This window comes from Neopelma chrysocephalum, unplaced genomic scaffold (assembly GCF_003984885.1).
Source record: "Neopelma chrysocephalum unplaced genomic scaffold, ASM398488v2 Primary Assembly neopelma1_75, whole genome shotgun sequence".
NCBI classification, from domain to species: Eukaryota; Metazoa; Chordata; class Aves; order Passeriformes; family Pipridae; genus Neopelma; species Neopelma chrysocephalum.
In genome coordinates this window covers 771,553-796,782 of record NW_020897736.1, presented here as the reverse complement: position 1 = coordinate 796,782, position 25,230 = coordinate 771,553, and the positions used below count along the sequence as shown (strand labels likewise).

The following is a 25,230-nucleotide window of genomic DNA, read 5'->3' as shown; positions in this document are numbered from 1 at the left end:
AGGCTGGCTTCCACTGGTCACCAGATCCACTGTAACAGACAAAAGCTGCCTTATAAAGTTGACAATATAATCCCCATTTACAAAACAACTTTTGTTTAACTACTGAATAAGAACTCATTGAGATGCTAATCATATGTTGCATTGTGATTTCTGAAAAGCACTAAAAAGCATATTGTTTCAAAAGGCTGAAACATGGGTGACCAAAAAATACCCAAATTAAAGCAAAGATGACTTTTTACCTCAGTCTCTCCCTAGTCAGAAATGTGAACTTTTTTATTGCTGTTGTCCCATGTAACAAACCAGTGCTTTGACTCTATTTCACCAGAGTTAGAGAAGATTAGAGTAAAAACAACAAATTAGCACGCTTGCTTTGATTTTTAAAGCTGCTATAAAGCTTCGCTTTTTTGAGTCGTTGGGAGTTTTTCTGGAGCTGCAGTTCAATGCAAAAATAGCTCTCATGAAAGGCAAAAATAATTTAGCTTCAAAAGCACTGTTCAGAGAGAGACAGAAGTAGTTGTACACTCGAGATATTTCAGACCACAGGAATCCTGGAGGCATCTAGACACCATGGAAAAAAGTGAACCTATACAATCAGAACACAGGCACATCAGACTGCACTGGCAGCAGCCCACAGCAGTGGAGGGTTTTTAAATAGTGCTGCTTAGATTCTCTCCAGGAGGGGCTATTTTCAACCACGCTGAGCAAGCAGCAGTGCTCACTCACTCGGTGACTTGGAAGCCACGCTGTACTGCTGCTTTAATGTGGGAGAGATTTAGACAATCCCCTCTGATAATCTGACTTTGTTTCTAACTGATGGTTTTGATGCATTAGATTCAGGAGGAAAAACAGTGAAGGCCAAAGCACCAGCACCTGAATAATTAAAAACACCCCAACATATCCTGCTCCCATTCACTTTCCTAAGACATTACTAAGAACCAATTTCATCATTAGCTTTCTCCAGTTCCCAAGTGATCCATTTACTCCTCCAACAGAGATCACTTCTACAAAACAGCAATGGTAACTTCCATAAAATCAATTTATCTGCTTCTTTAAGGTACAGTTCTATTTCTGTCAGTAGTTGATAACAGTGAAGAGTATTTTTAGTCCCTCACTATTTACAGCATAAGGAACTGGGACATGAGACAATCTTCTTGCTTGTCTCACCCTTTGAAAGCTGGGCACATCACTGCCTTAGTCTCCTACTTTCCTCCTCCCCCTCTTTTCAACAACAGGGTTAATAAAACCCTTTATAAAGCTGATGGTGATTTATTTACACAAAGTCCTGTGTAAGTGGTAGTCCATCATTCCCACTACCAAGCAGTGAACTGAACTGTTCAGTGAGACCTATAAGACATAAAAAACTTACAAGTACATGCAAATCATTCACAGAAATGTTAGGAAATATGTATCTTATGGTTTCACAATAGGTTCTTGTAATTTTTTTAATTACTTTTCCTCACTACTCTCCTGCCACAGCAGCAAACCCTGTAATATCCAACTGCACCCAGCAAGGCAAGCTGCCTCCTCACTTTCTGAACTGATTTTCACCAGCAAGGCTTTGCAGCACATGCTGCACCTTCTCTTTGAGAATCAAAAGTATGGAATGCTACCCTGTGAAGTTTATTCTCAAGCATGGGTCTTGTAAGCACAAGGAAAACATACATTGAGTCAGTTAGAAAACAAGTACAGCCCACAATGTACACAAAACTCAGCAAGTGCACTCGTTCACAAGCTCTTTAAAATGATGGAAATTCTATTTGATTTGGGGTTAGAAATTGTGTTTACAGAATGAGACAACAGGAAGGACTCACAGCAATTTTAACGTACCCCAAGACAGCACACATACTGCCACTGAATGTGAAATACAAAAAAATCCACCCAAACTTGCTAAATTTTTAGCAGAGAAAGCTCATTTCTCTGCACTGCATCTATACAAGAGAAGTAATCAAGGAGAGCAATATGCAATAACCCTGTGCTTCTCACTGGCTTACAGCACAGAGAAAATTATAAAATATAAAGCCAAATCACAATCAGAAATCTTCCTCATCCAGCTTCCTACTCTTTGACATTTCTTTTCACAATGCAGTCTTATTATGACGTACTTTGAAAATGATTTGTACATATATCATCATCAGAATTGTTCAAGCGACTTCTAATGATCTAATATAAGTCCCCTCATCCCATTCCAAATGAGATTTCAAACTCAAACCTTCTAGAGTTTGCACAATGGCCCAACGGGACACATTTTTAAACAAAGTTGTGGTTTAAATTGATTTTTAAGCAAGACTGAAGTCGTACATAAAGTTAGCTTGCAAGACAGTTTATTAGCTTCAATAACCTAAAGATAATCTTACACTGACTCTCTGCCAACACCTACTTGGAAGGATTCAAACTTGGGATCCACAACTTTATCGCAGTATTTTTGAGGTTCAGCATGAAGTTACTTAGGCATCAAATAAAACTGATTTGTATTATACCTGGAGACTGATCATACATAAACAAGCAGGTGGAGTGCAGAACTCTGATGCAGCAGTTCTGAAGATGTAGGAGCATTTCATGGTACTTTTTCATCCTTCTGGGCATTTACAACTAAAGCTAGATTTCCAGGGCCATACTTGTCAAATTTCAGTACTATCTTCTGTGCACTTCCATCAGCTGCTGTGTCAAATGGGACATACTGGGTGCCACCACCTCTCCCAACCAGCTCTCTGAAGACATGTGACCAATGCATGTGGGGGAAGCTTTTATTTCACACAAGTGCCACCTTCACAAGATATAGGTAATTATTCAGAGGTTTGAACCTTTATTATCTTTTATTTTTCAGACCACGGGGAAGAACAATCAGTATAGATCATTTTAAAAATGCATTTTTCAAAAGAAACACGTACCCACTGGGTACAAAATGTACTTGCTCACACATTTAACCCTGACTGCTCAGGACTTCTTTAAATGGCAGACTCACTTTGGTTTGCCAGAAATCTCCCTCACCATAATTGCATATGAATCACTCCAGGACAGCACAATTCACAGCGCCATACACAAGAAAAAATCTCATTTGATGCTTACAAATGGCTTACAGGTTTTGACATTTAATAAGAAAAAATATTTCATGTGTAGCACAAAATGGAAGTACTCACTGATATCATCCTCATGATAAATGACAGAGTGGAACGGGAGGTTCCTGTCCTTTATGTATCTCTCTGCTGGCTCAATATAAAAGGTCCCACTGTGAGTTTGGATGAATCCTTCAAATTTTCCATCAATAACAGACCCATGAGTAAAACTTCCCTGCTCACCTGTTAGGGGACAAAGTGCATTAGTTTTTATTATACTTTTAAAAGCTTTCAGTCCTGTGCAAACTTCAAGCATCACACTACCCAGGGTGTTCAGCAGAGCACTAACACATGATACGTGCACAATTATCCTGAGCCTACACCAGGCCCAACTGCTGAAAACCTGCACGAATTCCAGGGTAATAATATTCTGGATAACAGCAGAAAGACATTCTGGCAGAAAGTTTGTGTCTGATTTTTTAAGACTGAGATTATTCAGCAGTAAGACACACAGTTATAGCAAAATCATAGTCACTAAGCTCAACACCTTCCTAATCAGGTGCATAAATGACATGTTTAAAAAGCATATAATGAAGAATTCAACTATATATTTTAAAGCTGTTACATATACAGCATGTAATCCTGGAGCCAAATCCTGTCCTTATACATCCCTTCATACAATTATAAATTAAAAAACAATAAATCACAGAATCAGAGCACATACTGAACTTTGAAAGCTTTCAAAGAAAGATGTACCTATATTCAGGACATCCATTTTTCTCTGCAAGCATAAGCCTCTTAAAACTGTAGGTAGGTTTAAATGTGGCATAGACTGAATCTGTATTTGAAACAGTCATAACCTGGAAAAGTGCAACTGTCAAAGTTTAATCACTGACAGCTACAATATGCAGCATCTCAACAAGCCTTTTCCATACAAAGGATGAAAAACTACTCTACTCAAAGACTGTTTACATATTCCTCCATTAAAGAAGGTTCAGAATCACACTATCAAATTATCAGGACTTTACTCATCATTAACCAGTACTAATTCCTAATTAACAATTACCAAGAATTACATAAAGTTTATACACCGTACTGAAATTTGGAAAAATATCTTGAAGATGTGCCAAACAACTCCTGAGAGAACACCAAAAAGTAAAAGTAGGCTTTGCAGAACATTCATTTTTGGATATTTGCAAGTGATCTGTAAGTGATCACAGATTTGCTTCAAACTATGTTCTATCAGAATGCACATTAATACAATAAACTTATAAGCCACAGATCTTTGGAAATTTCAGAGTATTTGGAAAGAAATCTCTTGATCTGACTGGAAATCAAGAATCGAGTCCAAAACAGGTTATTTACTGAACTCTGACTTTGTTCATGATCTTTATTACGAGTACCAAGTTAGGTTGAATAAGATAATAAAGAAGATTAAAAGAAAATGTAGAGTAAGCTCAGGGAGTAGGTTCACATGGATCCTTTAATCTGATCCATTAGCAATAAGGAAAGAACCCCAAAACTTTCCTGAAATAATTTCACAAAATAAGAAAAAAAGGCAACAAAAGTCCCCACACACCTGGATTGGTCTGCTAGATGCACATGAAGCCCTAAGTGTGTACACAACTTCCCACAGTTTAAAACAATCACTTCAAAACTGCAGGACATCACTAAGAAAGATCTTCAGCAAAAACACACAGACAGAGGACCAGAGTAAGTCTTAATCCATCTCTTCATCTGCTTTTAATTTCTTAATTCTTCCTTTTTAACCAATTTTATCTTTGGTATTTACTGAAATCAGGTATATTATCCTTAATGATGGTAGCTCTATATTCCTTCTATTCCTTTAAACTAAGAATGTACCTGATTTTTTTTTCTTTAATGCATACAGCTTTTTCCTCTTTTTTTTAGATGCATCAGATTCCTATGAAAAGTATGTTCCTAAGAAGAGTTAAACTTCAAGTTTTATGGATATGAAAATCATTAGATAAAATACTCACTTGTTACGTGTGAACTCTTACATGAGAATAAAAGCAGATGGAGTTCAAATGCACCAGATGCATTAATAAAGTTTAACAATAATCCAATCATACAGATACTCATTTTCTGCATGTATTACTAAAAAACTCCTTTTTAAAATTACTGCACTTTCATCCATTTTAAAGTGTTGTACTTACCATAAATGTGTCCAGTGTAAATATGGGAGGTATCATAATCAATCACTTGGTTTGATATTTCTACTTTAAAGTCATCACTAAAAAGAGATGTATCTCTCTTCATTCGAAGGTTGAATTGTCTGAAGTGAATAAAACAAGATGGTAAATTGGCTTTGAGCTTCAATTACAAAAGCACTAAACAAAGCACTTCTAACCAACATTTTTGTGCAAACAATTTGCAGACTCCGTAAAATTTATCTGTAGAAAATGTTTATACTGCACAAGATTTAGACTGGAAGGATTTTCTTAAGCAAGATTATTTAGATGCTTTTGATACAAGCAGCTAAATTTACAAGATTTAAGCCACAAAACTGGGTTAGACTTAAACATATACATCTAAAATGCTGACATGGACTATGTGCCTGTTCCCATTCCTTCAGAAGACACACATGTAGCTTAAGGAAAAAAGCAACTATTTTACTTCACAGCACTTTGAAGCAGAAGAGATAAGAACAAGTATCTTATCTCACTTATTTTCACTGCTGACATTTAAGTAATGTAAGTGAACTGTAGGTGAGCTAATTAGTGTTTCAACTGAAACTCAAAAAAAATAAGATGGGCACCAGCATCTAATAAAAAATACCCAAACTGGTAAAGTTACATGCACAACTATGTAAACAGTTCTACTCATTGAATGATCTTGTTCAAATTACAGCACTACATTCTTTGATGCAAATCCTACTGCTGATCTTTACATGAAACATAATACATTTTGGTTGTATGAAAACAGGAGTTTCATTCATTGAGGCCAAGCGACATAACTGAAGTGTTTTAAAATGCCTGACATTATATGAGTTCATACCTTGACAACTGTTAGCTTGCTTCAGAATTTCATTTGGTATTCTCTTAAATTTTGTATAAACATACTGTGCAAATACAGATCAGTGAAGTTGTTGAAACTTCAGCCCATTCCAATTTTAGTGTTGATTTTCTTCCTATATTTTTCTCTTTCTGCACAATCACAGAACTGAAGGAGTATTATAGCTATGTCACCAATTTGTGACATAAACAGTAACTCTGATAAGTTGACTACATCTGTGTCAGTCTCCATCTAAAAAACGTGAGCAGTATACCAATGGTAGAGCTGACCTCCACACTGACAGCTACTATCCATCTGTGCTAACAGCAAAATAGCCCAGACAAATAAGCACCACAGTGGAAAGTTGATTAAACCTAATTACTTTTTAGCAATTAGCTGAAGCATACACAAAATATAGCTTCAGTCTTCACTTGTATGTTAAATATGACATCACAGTTATAAGTATTTTGAAACAACTGTACATTACAATGCAAACTTCAAGATCAAAAAAAAGTCATGACTACACTCAGATTCTGGGAGGGGCTGTAGTGACTCATGTTGGCTGTTCTGTAACACAAACAGCATTTCACAATCAAACCATATTTATTATTGCTGCTGCAGTGCCAATAAAGCTTCAAAGCAAGTACTCTCCTCTGGCAATGTGTTAGAGGTATCTACTACAAGGTTATGAAATCCTGAGATGTGGCTGGTGGCTGGGGAAGGTCAAACCTCAGCAATTCCCTGGCACTGGGGCTCTGTGCCAAGCCAAGCAGTGCTCCTATCACAATTTCAGTAGAGATGTATTTTCCTGTTACAAAGGAAGAAACAGTTCAGTACAGATGCACCTGAGTACTGGAGTCACTGAGACACAGGAAATCAGAATTCCTCTTCTTCAAGCTGCCTTTTTACTACCTCTGCCACAACAGCCTTTGGTAACATAGAGGTTCATGAGGAAGAGGAGATAACATGAACAAGCAACCTAGAGAAACATCCTGGGAGAGAATGGTACAAGATTGCACAGCACATAGTTCCGGGGGGGGGGTGGTGTGGAGACTTGAAGCCACTTTAGTGGCTCTCATGGGGCAGAAGTTAAAAATGAACAACTAGAAAGAATTAAGACCAGCACTGATAGGAAATCTGAAGAACTTCATTCAAGTACTTCCAAAAGTTGTACTCACTTGGAATGTAATACACTGCTCAGGTCAGGGTGTTACACAGATTTGAACTCCATTTTAGTTTGATGTTTCCCTGTGACTGAGTTCTCCAGAGTTACTCCAGGATGGATCAGACTCTAACTGCATTTCAACTCAGGTTAAATGGGCAAGAGGTTCCGGGCCCTCTAGAATCTCTCCTCCCATCTATACTATTTGATGGAAGACTTCTTACCATAAGGAGTCTCTAATTCTGTCTCTGTGATGAAATGAAATATCTTCTAATCCCAGCAAGAGCACCTTTTGTGGCTAAAACTACTTTTTTTCTCATGAAAGAAAGGAGGTATTCTGAAAAAACCTCAGTCTATACAGCACTTTTCTTTCAGAAGTGCAAAAAACATTCCTTCAAAATTTTTCTGGTTCCATTCATGTTAGTTTTAAATAAAAACAGAGGAGCAGTTGTTTCTAACACTCAACTGCATCAGCAATTTTCTATGGCTTTGAAGTGCTCTGTGTAAGAGAATGCAGGACTTCTCATGTACTAACTCCTGCCTATGCCAGCAGGGTGGGGGAAAAAACAGACTCAAAGCTAGGGATAGACCAAGTTTGGCTTAATATAACACCAAGTACAGAGATGAGGAGCCCTCCAGCATATCCTCAATTTCCAAGTCACCTCTGTCCTCATCCTCACAGCTGAGCAGGACACTGAGCACATGGTGCTGCTGGGCTGCCCCCAGTGACTCTCATCAAACCACGCTTAGGGTCAGCCTGGAGCTTTGCCTACACAGCCAACACTGCAGGACCTGCTCTGGGGGAGCAAGGGAAGCTCAGAGGAGTCTACTGAAGTTGGGAATGGTTGTTCATTCTGTGTGAGATACCATTCCACCAAAATTACCCTGGCACTTCAAAATGTTAGAAGTTTTGTGCATCAAATTAAAAGTTTCACTAGTTTAAAGATTAGGAAGTCTCTTATTTTTTCTCCTTTAATTTTCACACTCTTCATACTTTCCACATTGGTACATAAACACTACAAATTCTAACCCATGTTGCTAATTATCTTATTAATAAAATTGGCTCTATTTCCAGGATTAAAGAATTACTTAGAGAACTGTTTCAAATACAAAACAACTCAGCTGTGCTTCACACTAACAATTCTCTACTTGATTTCTTAACTTAGTTAAACTATTAGATAACCTGATCATCTTACAGCTATTTTTAGACAGGTCTTTTCTCAGTCATTCAAACATACTTGATAGGAACAGGATTATCTGTCTGCACTGTTCACCTTCCTGATAATGAAAAATCGACAAATACTCCTTTAGTTCTCCCCCACCAAAAGAGGGAGTGGGAAACAGAGACAACTTGGGGCTGCAGGGGGGGAAGGAAGTGAGAGTGGAGGAGGAAACAAGCACCTATTCATCTCTACTTGAAATAATTAACAACTTTAACAAATGACCAAACTTTAAACATAAATTCCAATTTTATGACTATGCAGAGACATCTTAATGTACTACTGAGAAGTGCCAATGAAATAAATTGCATTGAAAAGATGCCACTTTATAGGTGTGGAGACTCCAAACTGTAATAAATGATTCAAACAAATGGATAGTTGGCGGGAACCCCTAAAAAAAATCCAGTTTAACACCCTAATTTCTCAGTCAGAAATTTCCAAAGACCCTACAAAATCCATTTCAGTATCTCACCCTGTATAGAGGTCTTCCTAACATTCACTCTTAACTTATTCAAAGTTAGTATTTCTTCTTCTTTTTTGTAAGGAATATAAGACAGTCCCAATCCTTTTCAAAATGATGCAAAAGAGAATGCACCTCAGTTTTCTTTCCTGGCTTAAATCCAGTAACTTCATGAATTCTTCCAAGGACAGGAGACTCCAGAGAAGTTAGACAAATTTATCTATATCATCCCTGAATATGGTTTCTAAAGTAGCCACAGTGGAAGAAATAAGAAGCTTCAAATAAGCCTTTTAGTAATTACTATTTCTACAGCACACACTGAGTTCTCAGAGTAAACTAAGCAATTCCCTGGCCTGGCTACACACCAGGCAGCAGATTAACTAATTTCAGAAAAATAATGCCTCTTTTATTTACACACGTACTCCCCTGCAGACCGCATTTCCCAGCAGTAGTGATTCTATACAACAGAATTAAATCAATTCAGACAAAGTTTTGACCTTGCTTATTTGTTACTGCTTTTATCTTACAGGTATCTGTAACAAGCCATTAGTTGGTTACTAAATGGTTGCTCATTTGGTTGAGGACAGAATTTTGTTAATACTGTTTTTTTAGAGAGAGAGAGAGAGAGAGAGAGAGAGAGAGAGAGTTATATAATCTGCTTTGATAATAAACTACATCTTATTCATTAATGACAGTACCCTGAAGACTATCAAGAGGTAGATTTTTATTTCTCTCTAGCTTACCTCAGGGAGACTATCTCAGATTTGAAAAGTATGTAACATACCAACTCAAGTCATAATTAAAGAAAAAATTTAGTTGAGAGCACCACACTGAGCTGAACCCCTGTGCTTTCCCATGGGCTTGAGTTATGTCAATCCTGTGCTCTAATCAGAGAAAGCATTTTAAAAGAAAAAAAAAAAGCTGTTTACATATTGACAGCCTTTGGTAAAACACACATTAAGGTTTAACGTGCCTAATCTACTATTCCATTTCTTTTTAGTGCAAGTTATCTTCTAAGATTAGTGATTTCACCACAATGGAATGTGGAACTGGTAACAAGTCTGCAGACCTTCCCAAAACTGGCAGAAAAAGCCACTACCAGTGGGGCACTAAAGGGCACTTGGTGTTTCCCTCTTCTGTCTTTTCTCAGTCAAATTGCTGTAACCAGTGTCAGGCTGAGAGGCAGAATCACTCAGGGACCAGAGGAGGTTGTGGAAAAAGGAAAAAATGAAAAAGGAAAGAAGGAGATGGAGGAGTTACTCCACAGCTGGAAGAAGTGGCTGGGCAAAGGAACCAGAAGGTGGTGGTTTGGCAGCAGTGTGGTGTGTGACTGGAGTACAGGGAGAGTCCATTGAGGTTCACACTCTTTTCTTCTCAGTAGGAATCAGAAAAATCCTTGCAGCTGTGCTTCCATGAGCCTCCTCACAGGTCAGGATCTAGAAGATACTGTTCTGCTTGAGGTGCAAGTCTTTTATCCTTACTTTTTTATGTAAGAACTCAAAAGACTCTCTTCTCTGAAAAATGGGAGGTCTATAAATGGAGGGGGATAATAACTTGAGCTGTTCTTTCTAACTGCTTCAACATCAGACATCCCACAATCTAAACTCAGTTCCCACAAGACTCTCAGACTCATTCCAACTCTGAAGTATATTAAGTAGAAAGCAGCTTAACAACCTAATAATGGGTTTATACTACCCACAAGTCTACAGAATCATCACACATGGATATTTTTTTACACTGTTTTAACCTACTATTAAACCCACACAGCATACTCCATCACTTACTGATAATTCCCATGGTCCTGCTACCTACAGTACAGAAAACCTATCTCTGAAACAGCACATGATAGGGTCTCCAGGTGTATCATTCTTTCTTTTACCTACCTAGATGCACATAGAATCATCCTCTAATAAGTCTTTATCTAAAACCCAACCTCTGCAGCATTTTAACACTCAGCAATCCCAGCTGGAACAGTGGCAGCTTATGTTTTTTTACCTCTGACACCTCTAGGATGACACTTGTGGTTATTCAGAGATTTCTTTCCTGACCTTCAGAAGTCAGACTTGCTAAGCTTGGTATTCCAGAACACTCCAGCTGAGGATACAGCCTTCATCCCAAGCCATTTGCCACTCATTATTCCTGATATACCCAGCTGCAAACACATCAGCTAGCTGAGATAACACAAACCACCCAAGGAGGAGCACAAGTAGCTACTCGTTGGCTAATTTACACTCTGAGAAAGTCAGTCAAGTATCTCTCTGTCCTGAAGAGGATGTTGTACAGATTTTAAAGACAGAACAGTCTTTACTTAAGGTTATGGGGTTTTTCCCCTTCCAGTAAAACTTTGGGAAGTTCAGTGCAGATTCTATCACTTGGTTTCCTGTTTATTGAAGAGAATCTTTGCGTTTGTATTTACTTAAAGTTGGCCATTTATATGCAGTGCCATGTTCTAACAAAAACAAGAAATCAAAAAAAGAAAATGGGTAAAGATGTACTAGAATAAAATCACAAGCGAAGTCACTACATGAATTCAAACTACAAAAGTAGTTTAGAAAGAAGCTTTCTTAGTGAAACAAGAAAAGACATAGAAGAGAAACTTGCTAGCTGATAATACACTGCATTTCCTTTTAAGAACATGGCTTTTTGAGAGTAAGGTTTTATCTACTAAAGTTTGCTGGCCAAGGAGTAAAGCTGTAAACCATTAATACCAATTTTAGCAGTTCAGCTGGAAACCCTGCACCTCAGCTGGGCTGTCTCACCAGCCCAACACCACCATACCAGGGGTTTCCTACACACATCCAAGTAAAACACCACATGCCTTTTCTCCTGAGGGCTACACATAATCCAGTTGACTGTATTTAAACCCATAAAATGTAAAACATCTCACCCACAGATCCAGCCTCTAAAATTTTTTAGTTTCATTTTATCTAAAAAACATGTAGAGAACTCAGATCCCTGCTTCCCAACTCTCTGCAAGATAAAACTACTTTACCTACGAGCACCAAAATAGGGTGGGTTTGGTTTTGGTTAGATTTTGTTTGTTTGTTTGTTTTTTGACAAAACAGGTGTAGAAAGTGAGACCTAATTCACAGGTCTCTTGCCTGGCAAGTTATTTGTCAAGGTATATAACTTAAAAAGTACAACAGATGGGTAACAATTGAAAAATTGTCACAGAGCAGTTAATAACTCTGAAAACACTATAGCAAGAACTAAAGAGATCTATTTTTCTCTTTTTAAATTCAGGACAGCCTAAAATGAATCGCAGTAAGTGAACCCTGCAAAAAATGCACTAAGTAAAATTCATGAAAATAAATCTCCTAAGTTCACAAAAGCCAACCAGTCAGTCTTATCTGATGACCACTAAACCAACCTACTTAAGGAGCTGGTCTGTTTAGGAGTGTGCTAAAGGAACTGGAAGAGACACAACACACACTTCCAGATGAGTCCAGTGACACTGAATCTGCTTTATGTTCAGACAGGCTCATGGAACACAGAAGACAGAGCCAGTTTAGGAACTGAGCACTATGCTGTAGGCACAACTTTAAAAGTACTTTAATTAAATGCCATAAAAAGAGCAACCAGTGTTTAATAAAACCTTGACCTTGACAATATAAAGTCCAGCTCAGTTCCTTCAGTCCATCTCAGCATGGCAGCAAGCTCAGAATGTCACCTTTGAAATCCAACTTATCAAATACTATTTCTGTGCAGGTATCTTCCTTTGCTTTCACAACCTACTCAAATACAGCCAACAACTATCTTATTTAAACACAAACATTTAACAGCTCTGAATAATGAAGGCAATAAGAAATACAGATTACTACAGAACCAAGAATAAACTAAACCCCTCAGACTCAATTAAAAACTCTGAAATTTAGTGGTCCACAGTTTTCCTATTATATATGGATCACGTATAGACCATATATTCCCACAAACATGTCTGAACTCAACCATTTACAGTACTTTTTAAAAAATAAAATTTTAGGTAAAACAGGATGGAAAAATGTCGCTAAATTGCAAGATATCTGAAAGAAGTTCTCAGTATATATTTAATTTAGTAATAAGCAGTGTTATCATCTGTTCAAGTACCACTTGAAAATTCAACTGTGTACTCAAGTTGTGTGGGCAACTTTCCCAAGCAAGAGTCATCAACTAATCCACAAGGAGCACAAGTGGGTGTGGATGGACAATTAACAGGGCAAATCAGGCAAAAAATTAGAAAGCATAAGCTATTAGGAGTGCATTAAATAAAAAGTTGACTGAAAATAGAGTTAAACACTACATAGATACACTTTTTTTCCCCGTTTCCGAATGCATCAGGGTCTCAGGAATTCACTGTTTCATCATTAGTAAAAAAATATGGTTTGAACATCCTAAACATCCTAAATTATGGAGCAGTCTGACCTTACAGTCAGTTTCCAATCAGCCTCCTCAGTCAACAATGGATTTGTGCCTCAGAGCACAGGGATTTAGAATCAATTCCACATAAATATCAACGCTTCATGAGTAATAGTAGCTGTTACCAAAATATAAACCTGATTGTCTAAGGTCTGGTGTCACTGAGATCTGTGAAGGAAGAGGGGAAATTTTTTAGACCTCATTATGGTGGGTGCAGCACCATTTTTATGCAATAAGCATTTTCACCCCACCTTAAACACGACAGATAGAACACAGTAGTTAAGCTAAGGGCTCTGTTTTACACAAGATTATCAGGGGATCTTTACCAATGACAAGATGAACCCTCTCAAGTGGGCTGAAATGTGGACTGCTCCCAGAAAGAATGGCCTCATCCTCCTTGTACCACCCCTTCAAGTCATACTGATTTTTGTTTTCCAAATAATTTTCAGCTGGATCAGTTCCCAGCCCCTGTTCCTTGCCTGGCTTTAAGACAAGGCTGATGCTGGGAATGCAGTCAGGCCTGTTCCTCTCTGCAGCAGTGCACACTTTGGGAAGCCTGAATTAACCACCAGCCTGCAGCTCACAAGTGGCAGCATCAGACTGAAACTTCACTTCACTGTCTTGCAACCTTGCTGGAGATCTAAAAGTGGAGAGGTTTACACTGCGAGGAGCCTCTGAAGCATTTCCACTCTGCAGTCTTGTTTATTAGAACAATTTAATAGGGTAGACTACAGACTGCCTGGGAAGTTACAGCAGAGACGGCAGCAATATGACTCTTCTTTATGCAATAAAATTCTCTAGACTAAAAATCACACCCACAAACATGGTTTTAAGGACAGGGCTTCAAATTTATGATTTGGGTTGCAGTCTTACAGCAGCTAGAAATACCACCCTAATGCTAACCTTCTGGGAGGAGGTACTGAAATTCAGTCATTACATCATAAACCTCCAGTAACAACACTTCATTCCCTGAAGAAATTACAAGCTGGCACAGAAGCAAAACACTTACTCATAAAACAATATTCCAAGTAGATTCAGGAGACCTGATTTTACATTTGCTCTGTCAAACTGCCTATGTTTCTACACATGGCTAACAACTATTTATGAAGTTCTGAATACTTAAATTGTAACTGAAATAATTAGAAAACCAAGGGCATTACACAGTCCTAAAATATATTAAGACAGTGGTGCTGCAAAGGAGGGAGTCAAAGAAACAAAGATACAGACAAAAATACTTTAATTTTCTTCTGTTTCTCCTCAGTTATACAAAAAGCAGGCAATTCTAAATTACAAAGGGATCTTCCTAAATGAAACCTACAAAATAGACACAATTGGTCACACTGAATATCTAACGTCTGTACTGGATCTTATATGTTTAATTGAAGGCAAAGAAAGTCTTCTAACAGCAATTGTCTTTCCCCATGTCAAATAATTACTAAATTCCACAACAGCACAAAAAAAAAATAAATCAGATAACACCAGTACACACAGAACAGGTATTTTCGGCCTATTTTGTAGTTTCAAATGCAATTTGAAGTTCTACTTTTTCCTCAATTAAATCTCCTCAGGCTGTTTGGCATAATTTTTAGAAAAAAAAATAAAAAAATAAAAAAACCAAAGCTGCATTATAAACTCAGAATTAAAGACCATTCTGTTCCCAGTATGCTTCCATTGTTTAGGCTTCAGAGTGCTTTAACAGTTACCATCAGAAGTCTGAATGAGTGATCACAATTTCATACTTATACTGGACATGAGAGCAAATACTCCATAGAAACTGCAAACTGCAATTCAGTGTATTCTAGCTAATGTTACTTTGATGATTCTATTTCACTCTTTACATTTCCCTATACTTAAAACATATATGAATAAAATATTTAAAATAAATACCTTTTTAAACCTCACTCACCTTCCATGAGCATGGAAATCCAGGCGCAAGAACTGCTCCTCGTGGGTTACTGCTCTTTTGGCACGCTGGTGTTTTTGGTGTAACAAATCCACATCGTAGGACAAGCCTTCATAATGTCTAATGTACTTATTTAGAGGATTTCCATACTGGCCTGAAAGAGAGACACAAGTAAGGTTTAGCATATCTGAAAAATTACAGAGGTTGTAATCACACTACTGTGGCAAAACAGTGGGTGATGAGGACCCAAGTTCCACGTTATATCCATTTTAGCTTTTTTCTCCTTTGTACACTTCAGATTCATTCCACTCTGGTCCCACAGACTAGATGTACAAGTGCAGCAGGTGGACTTTGGAAGGCATCTTCCACTTGAATTTCAATCAAAACAAGTGTAGTTCATTTACTCCAAAACCACCCCACAATGCAAAACCACATCACTCTAGACAGGAATGCTTGAGAGATGTTACAGAAATGAACTCCTGATTCAAAATGAGAAGTACAACAGATGAACATCTTTCTTCTGGTCCCTCAGAATTCTGCTTACTTCACTCTACAGTCATGACACCACAATGTCTGCTCAGAATGTTTATATTCTCCATTTGAAATATCCAGGAAAATTAAGAGCAAGCTGTGCCACGTAGCAACACATTTTCTATTACATGGAACGTTCTGCCACACAGAAAAATCTTATTAAAATGTATCTCCAGAGATGTGGATTCGCTTCAGTCTGTTTTGGACATTTCCTTCTAGGGTAATATTTATAACTCACATTAAGAGTTCATAACAGGAAACTCCTATCCTGATGGAGGAAGAGACATGCAGAACTGACCAGAGGCACTGACTAACCCCCCAAAAACCCAAAATACAACTTGTGGAGAAAACCATAAGAACTCTAAATTCTCCAAGAAAAAAAAGGCTATATCGTAATCAGTTTACCAACTCAGACCAACCTACATGTGAGAGTTCTCAGAGACTACACACGATTTTTTTCTTCAGATATTAAAAAAAAACTAAGTAAATTAATACTTCCAAATGCAATGCTTGCATTTAGCAGCAGTGTGCACAAGATGATACTGCCATATCTTTTTAAAATTCAAGAAATGCTATACTGCAGATAAATCACACTCAAATTTCCCCACAGTACCGTAGGCTTCTGCAAATATTGACTCTTCACTGTTAACTGCAAATACAGTCCACTAACAAAACTTCATCCTAATTTTCTCTCACTCTTAGTCTCAAAATACAAGTCCATTCTCATCCAGCTTTCCAGAAAAGAAAGTGTGTCTTAGGTGTCTTAAACATCTAAAATGTGTTATTCAAGCAAGTTACATGAATTCTAACACAAATAAGACACGGGACCATTGCAAAGTCTCAGTAACCAGAAGGAGCTTTGAGGATGCAAGACGTTGTCCCTGTCTGATGTTTCTCTAATTACTTCCAACATAATCCCACAAAATGAAGCATAAGCACCTCCTGTAGCCCAAGAACTTCTTTAAACCAAACCAGATAAGCCTGAGACCATGCACAAGATATGTGAGCCTGACTACAGATATATGCTTTCCAATTCCAGGTGTATGACCCAAGAGTGTCAACATTAAAGCAAACAAGCTTCAAAATTAACTGATATAAGCTAAGACTCAAATTTGTAACTGTGAAATGAACCTAAATCTAGAATACAACATTAATCACTTGTTTGAAGAACTTGATCAAATCTAGGGAGTTAGTATGCTGCAGAACAGGTAAACTTCTGTGCTCCAGAATTAACTTCAACTTTGCTGTGGTAGGAAGCTCTTAATAATTCACTCCTTAAATTGTTACAGACCATTTTTCTTCTCAGTATTGCAAGATACACTTTAAACAACTTCAGGCACCTAAAAAAAAAAGTTCTAAAGCGTGACAACTTACTCAAAACCCAATAACACTTGGGACCTGACCCAAGTCCCATGACCATGTGGAAAGATGAGAGACTGCATGTAACTGAGTCACAAAGAATAGTTTTTAAGTGCTAACTACTGTGACAGGACAGCAAAAGACTATTGACATTAGAAAGTCTTATAACTGTTCTCTCTGTCGAGCAGAAGCAGAGAGGGTTTTAAGCAAAAGCCTTTTTTTCTTTACAAAAAACATATACACTTTCTGTGATCACACAGGGAAACAATGCTACTTCTTTTCCCTTTCTCCAAAACTTAAAGAACTCCTCATGTTTTAAGTACTCTCCTAGCAAACACTTAACACAAACACTCTTGCTGCTCTCTTCTTGCTTTACCAGAGCAGGCTCTTAACACCTACAGTATCACGGCTTTTCCAAAAAGGGACTTCAGACAGGGTTGGAATCAAGGCTTCAACTTACTTTCACTTCCAGAGTAGCTACAGTAATGTTGCTACAGTGTTTAAAGTCTGCAACTGATACATAATCTCCTTTTAATAAAACCAGCTACTTATCAAAAAGGATTATCTTCCTCACAAAGGAAGCTTAATAAGTAGCTCAACCTTGGTAACATAGGAGCCTACAGAATCCTGTGGTAGAAGTTTATGACACTGGAAAGAAGACTTCACTGAGCTGCACCAGGCAGGTACAACTCTAACTCCAGCTCCTGTGATTAGAAGATTCTGTATGAAAAAGGAAGAAGTCTATCCCAGGAAGAAACACCAAACCACGAACATCTAAATGTAGTTTAAGGGAACAGCTCTACAAATCCCATGTGTCATGTCATCAACCAACCAAAGGCAGAATGATGCCTTTCCAGGCAATCCAGTGGAATAAGGCAACATCACCCTTCACCTAAACACTAAGCCAGCAGACAGAAACCTTTTAGGATACAGACACTGAGAGTGACAACTGGATGGCTTTTGAACCTGACAGTATAGTCTTCTAAAGAGTTGCTAAACTAAATGTGGCATTTCCTACGACAAATTCCCTTCAGGAACGAAGCTTTATTCTCGTGGGCTTAGAACTAAACACAAGGAACGACTTTAAACAGAATCAGGCAGAGCATTTAGGCAAACATCTCAATGTGACAGTCCCTGTGAAAGATTTCTGTGTCTGAGGATATACAACTCCTCAGTATCCCTAGAGAGCTGTGAAGAAAGTTATCTACAGTTGTTGTTCTGAACAAACACAAATCCCACTGGACAGGCACAGAGTCTGAGGCACATATTCTCACCTTCTGACTGAGCTCATGCAAAGGGTAAAATCTATCATCCATGTCACTTTAGCTATAAGCTTCCTGGCACACCCTGAGCATCTACATGCAACAGTTGTTTTGAAATGTTACTGTGATGGAGGGGAGTTCCTGATAACCAGAAGACAAATGTCATCCCCACCTTCAAGGAGGAGGGCTTGGAGATCTACAGGTCAGAATAATCTCAGTGTCTGGGAAGATTCTGGAGGAGATCCTTATAGAAGCCAACTCCATGTCCAAAAAGATGACTAGTAATAAACAGTACTGAAAGCTTACCAATGTAAACACAAACATCTATTAATTTTATATATAGATGTATGTGTGTGTGTGTAAAAGACTACAACAGTTAACTTCTCATATAAGGATAAATCAAGCATGCACTGTTCTAAAAGGTGAAGTTTACATTAAATCACTCAGATTTAGACTTGTATGACAAATGCAAGTAGTTCAAACACAACTCAAGTTAGTTAGTGGGGGGAAAAAAGCACAGAATACGGCTTGATAGAGTATCAGAAATTGTTCAGCAGCCAACTCACCAGACAAGTCTTTTAACTGCAAGCATCATCACTGATTTGCAGATTTGAAATGCCAGAACATGATAAATATCTTGTAGAGAATTATTATTATAATTTTAATTAAGATAATCAAAGCAAGATTTACATCAAGTTGTTTTCAACGTAGAGGTTACGTATCTTAAAAAATACTTCCTTTACATGGGACATTAAATAGTGCACAATGCATTCAGATTTAGCACTCCTGTGTTTAAGTCTACAGCAAGCCAGAAATCCTACCATAAACCTCCTGACTTGAACTTCCCTGAAGAATTTCTCCAGACTGTAGTTTCAGAACTGCAGCAGAAGGGCAAGGCCCTGCTGCCCTTTCACATCTACTCTGTTTCTATTCTTCCCTTGCATTGGCACTAAAACTGATTCAGCTGAAAAATGTTCTCTTCCTTCTGGTCAAGTTAATTTTTGGTGAAAGAAAAACATGTAACCAAGAAGTCAAGTCAGGATCATTTCCCCTCACTGAAAGCTCACACTCAGGGCACCAGCAGTGGAAGCAGATGTCTGCTGCTTTTTTTACCTTCTTCCTCTCCACCCTGTTCAAGCTCCAGCTCTTCTTCCCCACCAGGCTGGGTCTGCACAATAAACCAGCAGAAGTCTCACATCTGGTGGAAAATGATAATTTCTTGTCTTGGAATTGGCTCCTCATGGCAGGAGGAGAGGTGGGAAGGCCTGGCTGGGGCAGGACCACCAGACAGCAGGAACTCAGCACAGTGGCTCTGCCACACTGCACGACTGAACCTTTGGATCCTTTAAAAGCATAAATAAACTGCAGTCTGAGGCTCTTGGGCACCAGTATTGCAAAGTTACTATCTAAACACCTGATTTTATTTACTTTTAATTACCATAGGCACTTCTGAAACAACCATCTGACAGCTGTCTTTACCAGACACTGTCTCCCCCAGCCATATAAAATTCATAATGTTTTTATTTTAAACCCCAAATAAATGCTGGAGGCTGAGTGCTGCCATGTTAATGAAGCCTCGTGTTCTTCCCAATTTATAGTAAGGATGCAAACTAAATCACTCAGATGCTGATAGCTCATAAATGCCTTCCCACAACTCCCCCATGTGTCCAGAATAAAACAGAATTTCTCTCGTCCTCACTGGGAAATACATAGTTCAACATCCAGCAGCACCAGACACTAAGATACAACTCAGAAGTCCTAGCAACACAGAAGAGTGTGTTGTACCAGTGAAAACAAGCTATTTATCATAAATTTGCAATGATGGGGTTTTTTTAGGTCTCAGTAGTTCCCTTTTGTGTTCTCTATTTCCCTTTCCCTTTTTTTAATGACTCTCGGGTAGAAGGAGAGGTTTTATTAGTTATTTCCGTTCTTCTAAGAACATAATTATATATGGATAATTAAGTACTGGTTAATATACCTGCATGCATCTCCATGACATGCAACAAAGTATGCTACTGAAAGTTGCCAATAATGTTGCCCAAATTAAGTACCACTTTATATACCTCAAAATTATTAAAAGATCCCTTAAGCCAAGCAATTCCAAGGGTATTGGGGAAAACGCTGATATTCACCTTTTACAAAACAATTCTTAAAATTCAAGGTACATATATCTTATCTCAAGTAGACACCATATACTAGAAGCTAAATTCTACCTTTCCCCTATTACTAACAAAACCAAAGCAAAGTAAATGGTGTGGCTTTTCCTTCTTATACTGTTCAACTGCATTCAAACAGACCTACTGGACCACTGGGTTTATGAAGGTAATTTTTATGCAGTGGAAGCAAAGAAGAAGACTTCTAAGAGAGCCCTAAAAGTGATCTAATGCCAAAACCGGGTCAATCATGTTTCTGGGCCCATTAGGCCAAGTTTCTGACAACTTCTCTGTTTTAACCACACATACATAACATTCAAAAAGCTACAAAGCAGCCTAAGACAGACAGTGCAGCACATTTCATTTGTGATTGCTTTTGATTACATTCCCTTCACATAATTTTAAGAACAATGTAAACTACAACAGAAAATATTGTTTTCAAACAAAACAAAGAGATTTCATTAACCTTTCTCCCCAAAGAAACTATGCAAGTTATGCTGCACCTTATTTTAAATGTTGATTTTGTGATTCATACCGAACTGTGAGCTGAAGTTACAGCTGGTTCTGTTAATCTATACCTTTATATCTAAAGACTATTACAATAGAGTATGTACTGTGCCTGCAGTACAGGAACAAAGCCTTGTGTAATTCTGAAAGAGTTCAAACTCAGGTATCCTGTAAAAATATTCCAATCTTAGACTCAACACACTAAAAAGCAATTTTTTAAAAAGTGCAGACTAATGAAATTTTCAAAATTAGTACTATTTAATACCTATGTGGCTTAAAATTAGACAACTTTACAGACAAGTATAACAGCTTCAAGATCTGTGTAAAATTAATGAGAACAAGATGCACCACACACAAACAAAACAGGTAAATTGTTGGGGCTTTTTCAATTCTTTCCAGTTTGTGCTGCTCTCACAGTAATTTTGTTACGAATCATGAACTTGCCCTTTCCAAACAGATATTAATGCCTGCCTAGAAGAAAGGCATGCACATGAAGAACTTTATTTTCCAGTGAGTAAAAACATTTACAGTATTAAGAAACTCTAGAAATGTGAACACAGATAAAATAGACCATTCTGATCTTAAAAAGCCATTTTAATTTAATATAGAATTACGTTAAATCTTTCATAATTATGTTCAGACTTTTACCAAAAAAGTTCCCTAGGATATTTTGGAGATATGTATTGGCCATTATCTCTAGATTTCTACCCAGCATTATTAATCTTTCTTTAAGGATTTACAATATTGCTAACACCAGAAGGCATGTACTTCTGTTACCTGCTAGTGAGGTGTGCTCCCTAATGCCCAGAAATGTCAAAGGTGCCCATTCTTCTCTCAGAGGAAAGAATTAACAGGAATTTCTAAAGTAAAACGCCCCCTATGAACTTCCTTCTATAGATCCAGAAGACTGTACTTTACATGTTTACTACGATTTTAAGGCATTTTCTGCCTGCCTAGAATTGAACAGTAGAAACAACCCTCACAACTGGTTAATGAATCATTTCAAATCAATTCTGTGCCAGCACCGTTTAGTTCTGAAAACAAAGAGGCCTTGAAAGTATGCCAATAATTAAGACTGAAATATTTCAATAGTTTACAAGAATCTATGAAGGAAAACTCAGCCTTTTGTGCAACCACCCCTAATACAAATAACGGGATGGCTTCTGACCATGTACATCACCTTGCTTTTTATCCCACAGCTTAGCCACAAGTACAACTCACTGGAGTTTTCTTATACTTTAATGCTACTTTTTGAGAACTTGTAAAAGAGCAGGACGCAGGGTTAGTTTCTTTGTTAAGCGTACTCTCGATGTGCACAGATGCAGAGCCCAGATAAACCGGAGAGGTGCCAAACGAAACAGAGGAAGTCGATCTCTACCAGCTGTTCCACCCATACTTCTCTAGAAACACCCTCGCAAGTCCACCCTTTCCAATGCCTGCTCTTTGTACAAAACCGAAACTATTTCCCTGCCATGACTTGACCAATTAAACATTACCAGGCGCGGTGGAGAAACCACCCTCCCAGCTCCCTAAAGCTGGAAAACAACTCACACCGGGATAACGGGATAACGAGACAGTTACACGTCCCCCACAAACACATTCGCGCTTCCCCCCGGCCTGGGAGAGGGGGGACCCTCGCCCAAGGCACGGCCACACTGAAGGAAATAAAAGACGAGTTGGGGTTTTTCCCGAAGGCGAACTTTCCTCCCGCCCGAGCTTCCTGGTGCCGGGGACAGGGAAGCAGCCGCCGGGAAGGGACCGGGCAGCGGCCACCGGGACCGTGCGGAGAGTCCCGGGGGAGGGAAGCACAGCCGGGCAGGGAAGGCACCGCCGAGGGCCGTAGGGAGAAGGGGCCGGGGGAGAGAGGAGAGGAGAGAGGAAAGGGAGCGGTGCCCCGGTGCCCGGCGGGGCAGGTCCCGGGGCAGGGCCGGGGGCGCCGGGCGGGCCCCGCGGCGCGGCCCGGGCGGGATGAGCGGCGGGCGGAGCGGGGACAGCCCGGCCCAGCCGCGGCCCTGCCGTCGGGACGGCCCGGACAGCGGGGCCCGCCGCCCCCGGCCCCGGAGAGCGGGGCGAGGAAGGGAGCGAAGGAATAAAGGAGGGAGGGCAGAAGGGAGACGGCCCCGAGCCAGGGCCCCGCGAGGCCGGGCGGCTCCTCACCTCCGGCGCCCGCCGCGCAGGAGCACAGCAGGATTATCGTCCCCGCCAGATCCATCTTCGCCGGCCGCAGGCCCCGCCGCCACCGCCGCCGCCGCCTACCCACGGCACATCCGCCCCAGCCGGCGCCGGGATGGGGAGGGGCGAGCCGGGCGCCTCCCTCCGCTTTGTCCCCCGCCGCTCCGGAGGACTGTTCCCGCCCACGGGTCGGCCGCGGATCGGCCGGGCTGTGCCGTGCCGTGCTGTGCCGGGCCGGGCCGGGCTGCGCTGGGCGGCTCTCCGGGCAGCTCTCCCGGCGGCGCTGTCCCCGCTCGCTCCGCTCCGCTCCCCGCGCTCCCGCCCCGCTCCCTCCGCCCGCGCGCGCGCCCGACGCGGCCGGCGGGGCGGGACCGCGGGACACGCCCAGAGCGCGCGGCTCGCCCCGCCCCCCGCGCGTGCGGGGAGGGACCGGGGGCCGGAAAGGGGCGGGGCTATCGGAACACGCCCATCCCGCCCGAAAAGGACACGCCTCCCGGAGGGGCGGGGCCTCCGGGCCGCTTCCGCCGCGCCCCGGGCCGGGGAATTCGGGTCCTTTTAAAGTGTAAACACATCGCACGGGCCGCTCTCCTTCGTCACCCCGACCACGTACGCGTGGGTTTCCTTGCAGAAACCAATTTGATTTTAGCGTTTTATTTTGGTTTCCTTTATCCCCTTACCACATACACGTTCTTCCTTGCAGAAATTAATTTAGCGTTTTGTTCTGGTTTCCTTAACCTGCTTACCAGATACACGTTTTTTTCCTTGCAGAAACTAATTTACTTACTTTTAGAGTTTTATTTTAGCTCCCTGACTTCTCCCGATGTGATGTCAGGTGTTGCAGTGTCCCCACTGAACACCGACTTGTCATTTTGAGACTGTCGTGAACAGCCTTCATGAACTCAGCTGTGCAGGAGAACCCTGCTGCAGAAATACAGATGTGACCCATCCGAACAAAATGTTTCATCTCTTGTTTGTCCACGTGATAATTCTTACATCAACTGCGCCATCTCAAAGTTTTATTTTTTACACTAGGGTTTGTGACAAGTTTCTTAGTTTACTGTCAGCCTCTTCTGTTTGTGCTTTTCCACACCTATTGCCACGTCAGAATAAAAAAACCTTCCCCCCTAACACTGTTAGAGTGAGAAAAGCTGTTATATAAATGTACATAGAAAATAAAATTACGGTGAATGCACTTCAGGTAAAGCTGCAGAAGTGTTTACAAGGCCCAAATTAGAGAATAAAAAAAGGGAGGATAAATCCTTATCGTCCCAAGGCTAAATTTAGAATTTGTGATTAAAAGCTGAAGGTTTCTACACAGGGAGAGGAGCGGTTCATCAGGGTAAAGTCTGAGTAATACATCCGCATTAGTTCTTCAGTCATAGAATCATAAAATGCCAAGGGGTAGGAATGGACCTTAAAGATCATCCAGCCCCAAGCCCCTGCCATGGGAAGGGACACCTCCCACCACACCAGGCTGCTCAAGGCCTTATCCCCCCTGGCTGTGAGCACTGCCAGGGATGGGGCATCCACAGCTTCTCTGGGCAACCTGTGCCAGGGCCTCACCGCCCTCACAGGAAAGAAACCTCTTCCTAATACGTAACCTAATCTTCCCCCCTTTCGAGCCGTCTGTTCCATCTCCCACCTTACCTATCGCACTCCCCACAGCCGTATTTTTTACGGTACAGCGGGAAGCCCCGAGCAGCGCCGGCAGGGCCGCCCTCACCTGCTCCCCGCCCTGCCCTCCGCGCTCCCCGCGCGGGCCCCGCCGTGACCCGCGGCCGCTCCCCCCGTCCCTCCCTCACGTCCCGGCGGGGCGGGGCCGGCGCTGCCGCTGTGATGGCGTCGCGGGCGCTGCGCGCGGAGGCGCAGCCGCTGCGGTGCCGATAGAGAGCGGAGCGGCCGGGCCGGGCATGGAGAGCCTGGCGCAGCCCCCGCCGCCCCCGGGCTCGCTGCAGACGGGCGGCGGGGGCGCTGCCGGCCGGCTCCGCCTGGGAGAGGCGGCGGCGGCGGCGGGCGGCGAGGGCGGCTGCGGGGAGGC

The 25,230-nt window shown here is 40.7% G+C and overlaps 1 protein-coding gene across 1 annotated transcript in view; it reads right to left on the bottom strand.

The window, feature by feature from the left end:
• ADAM10 (ADAM metallopeptidase domain 10) overlaps window positions 1-23,396 on the bottom strand; it is a 41,454-nt gene extending 18,058 nt beyond the window's left edge. Inside the window, exons 1-4 of the mRNA XM_027688743.1 lie at window positions 23,178-23,396; window positions 15,212-15,362; window positions 5,231-5,349; window positions 3,138-3,296 (exon numbers count right to left, since the gene is read on the bottom strand). Coding sequence (XP_027544544.1) covers window positions 3,138-3,296; window positions 5,231-5,349; window positions 15,212-15,362; window positions 23,178-23,232 — 484 coding nt within the window. The 5' untranslated portion in view covers window positions 23,233-23,396. The remainder of the gene's footprint in view (window positions 1-3,137; window positions 3,297-5,230; window positions 5,350-15,211; window positions 15,363-23,177) is intronic.
• Window positions 23,397-25,230: the final 1,834 nt, after the last annotated feature.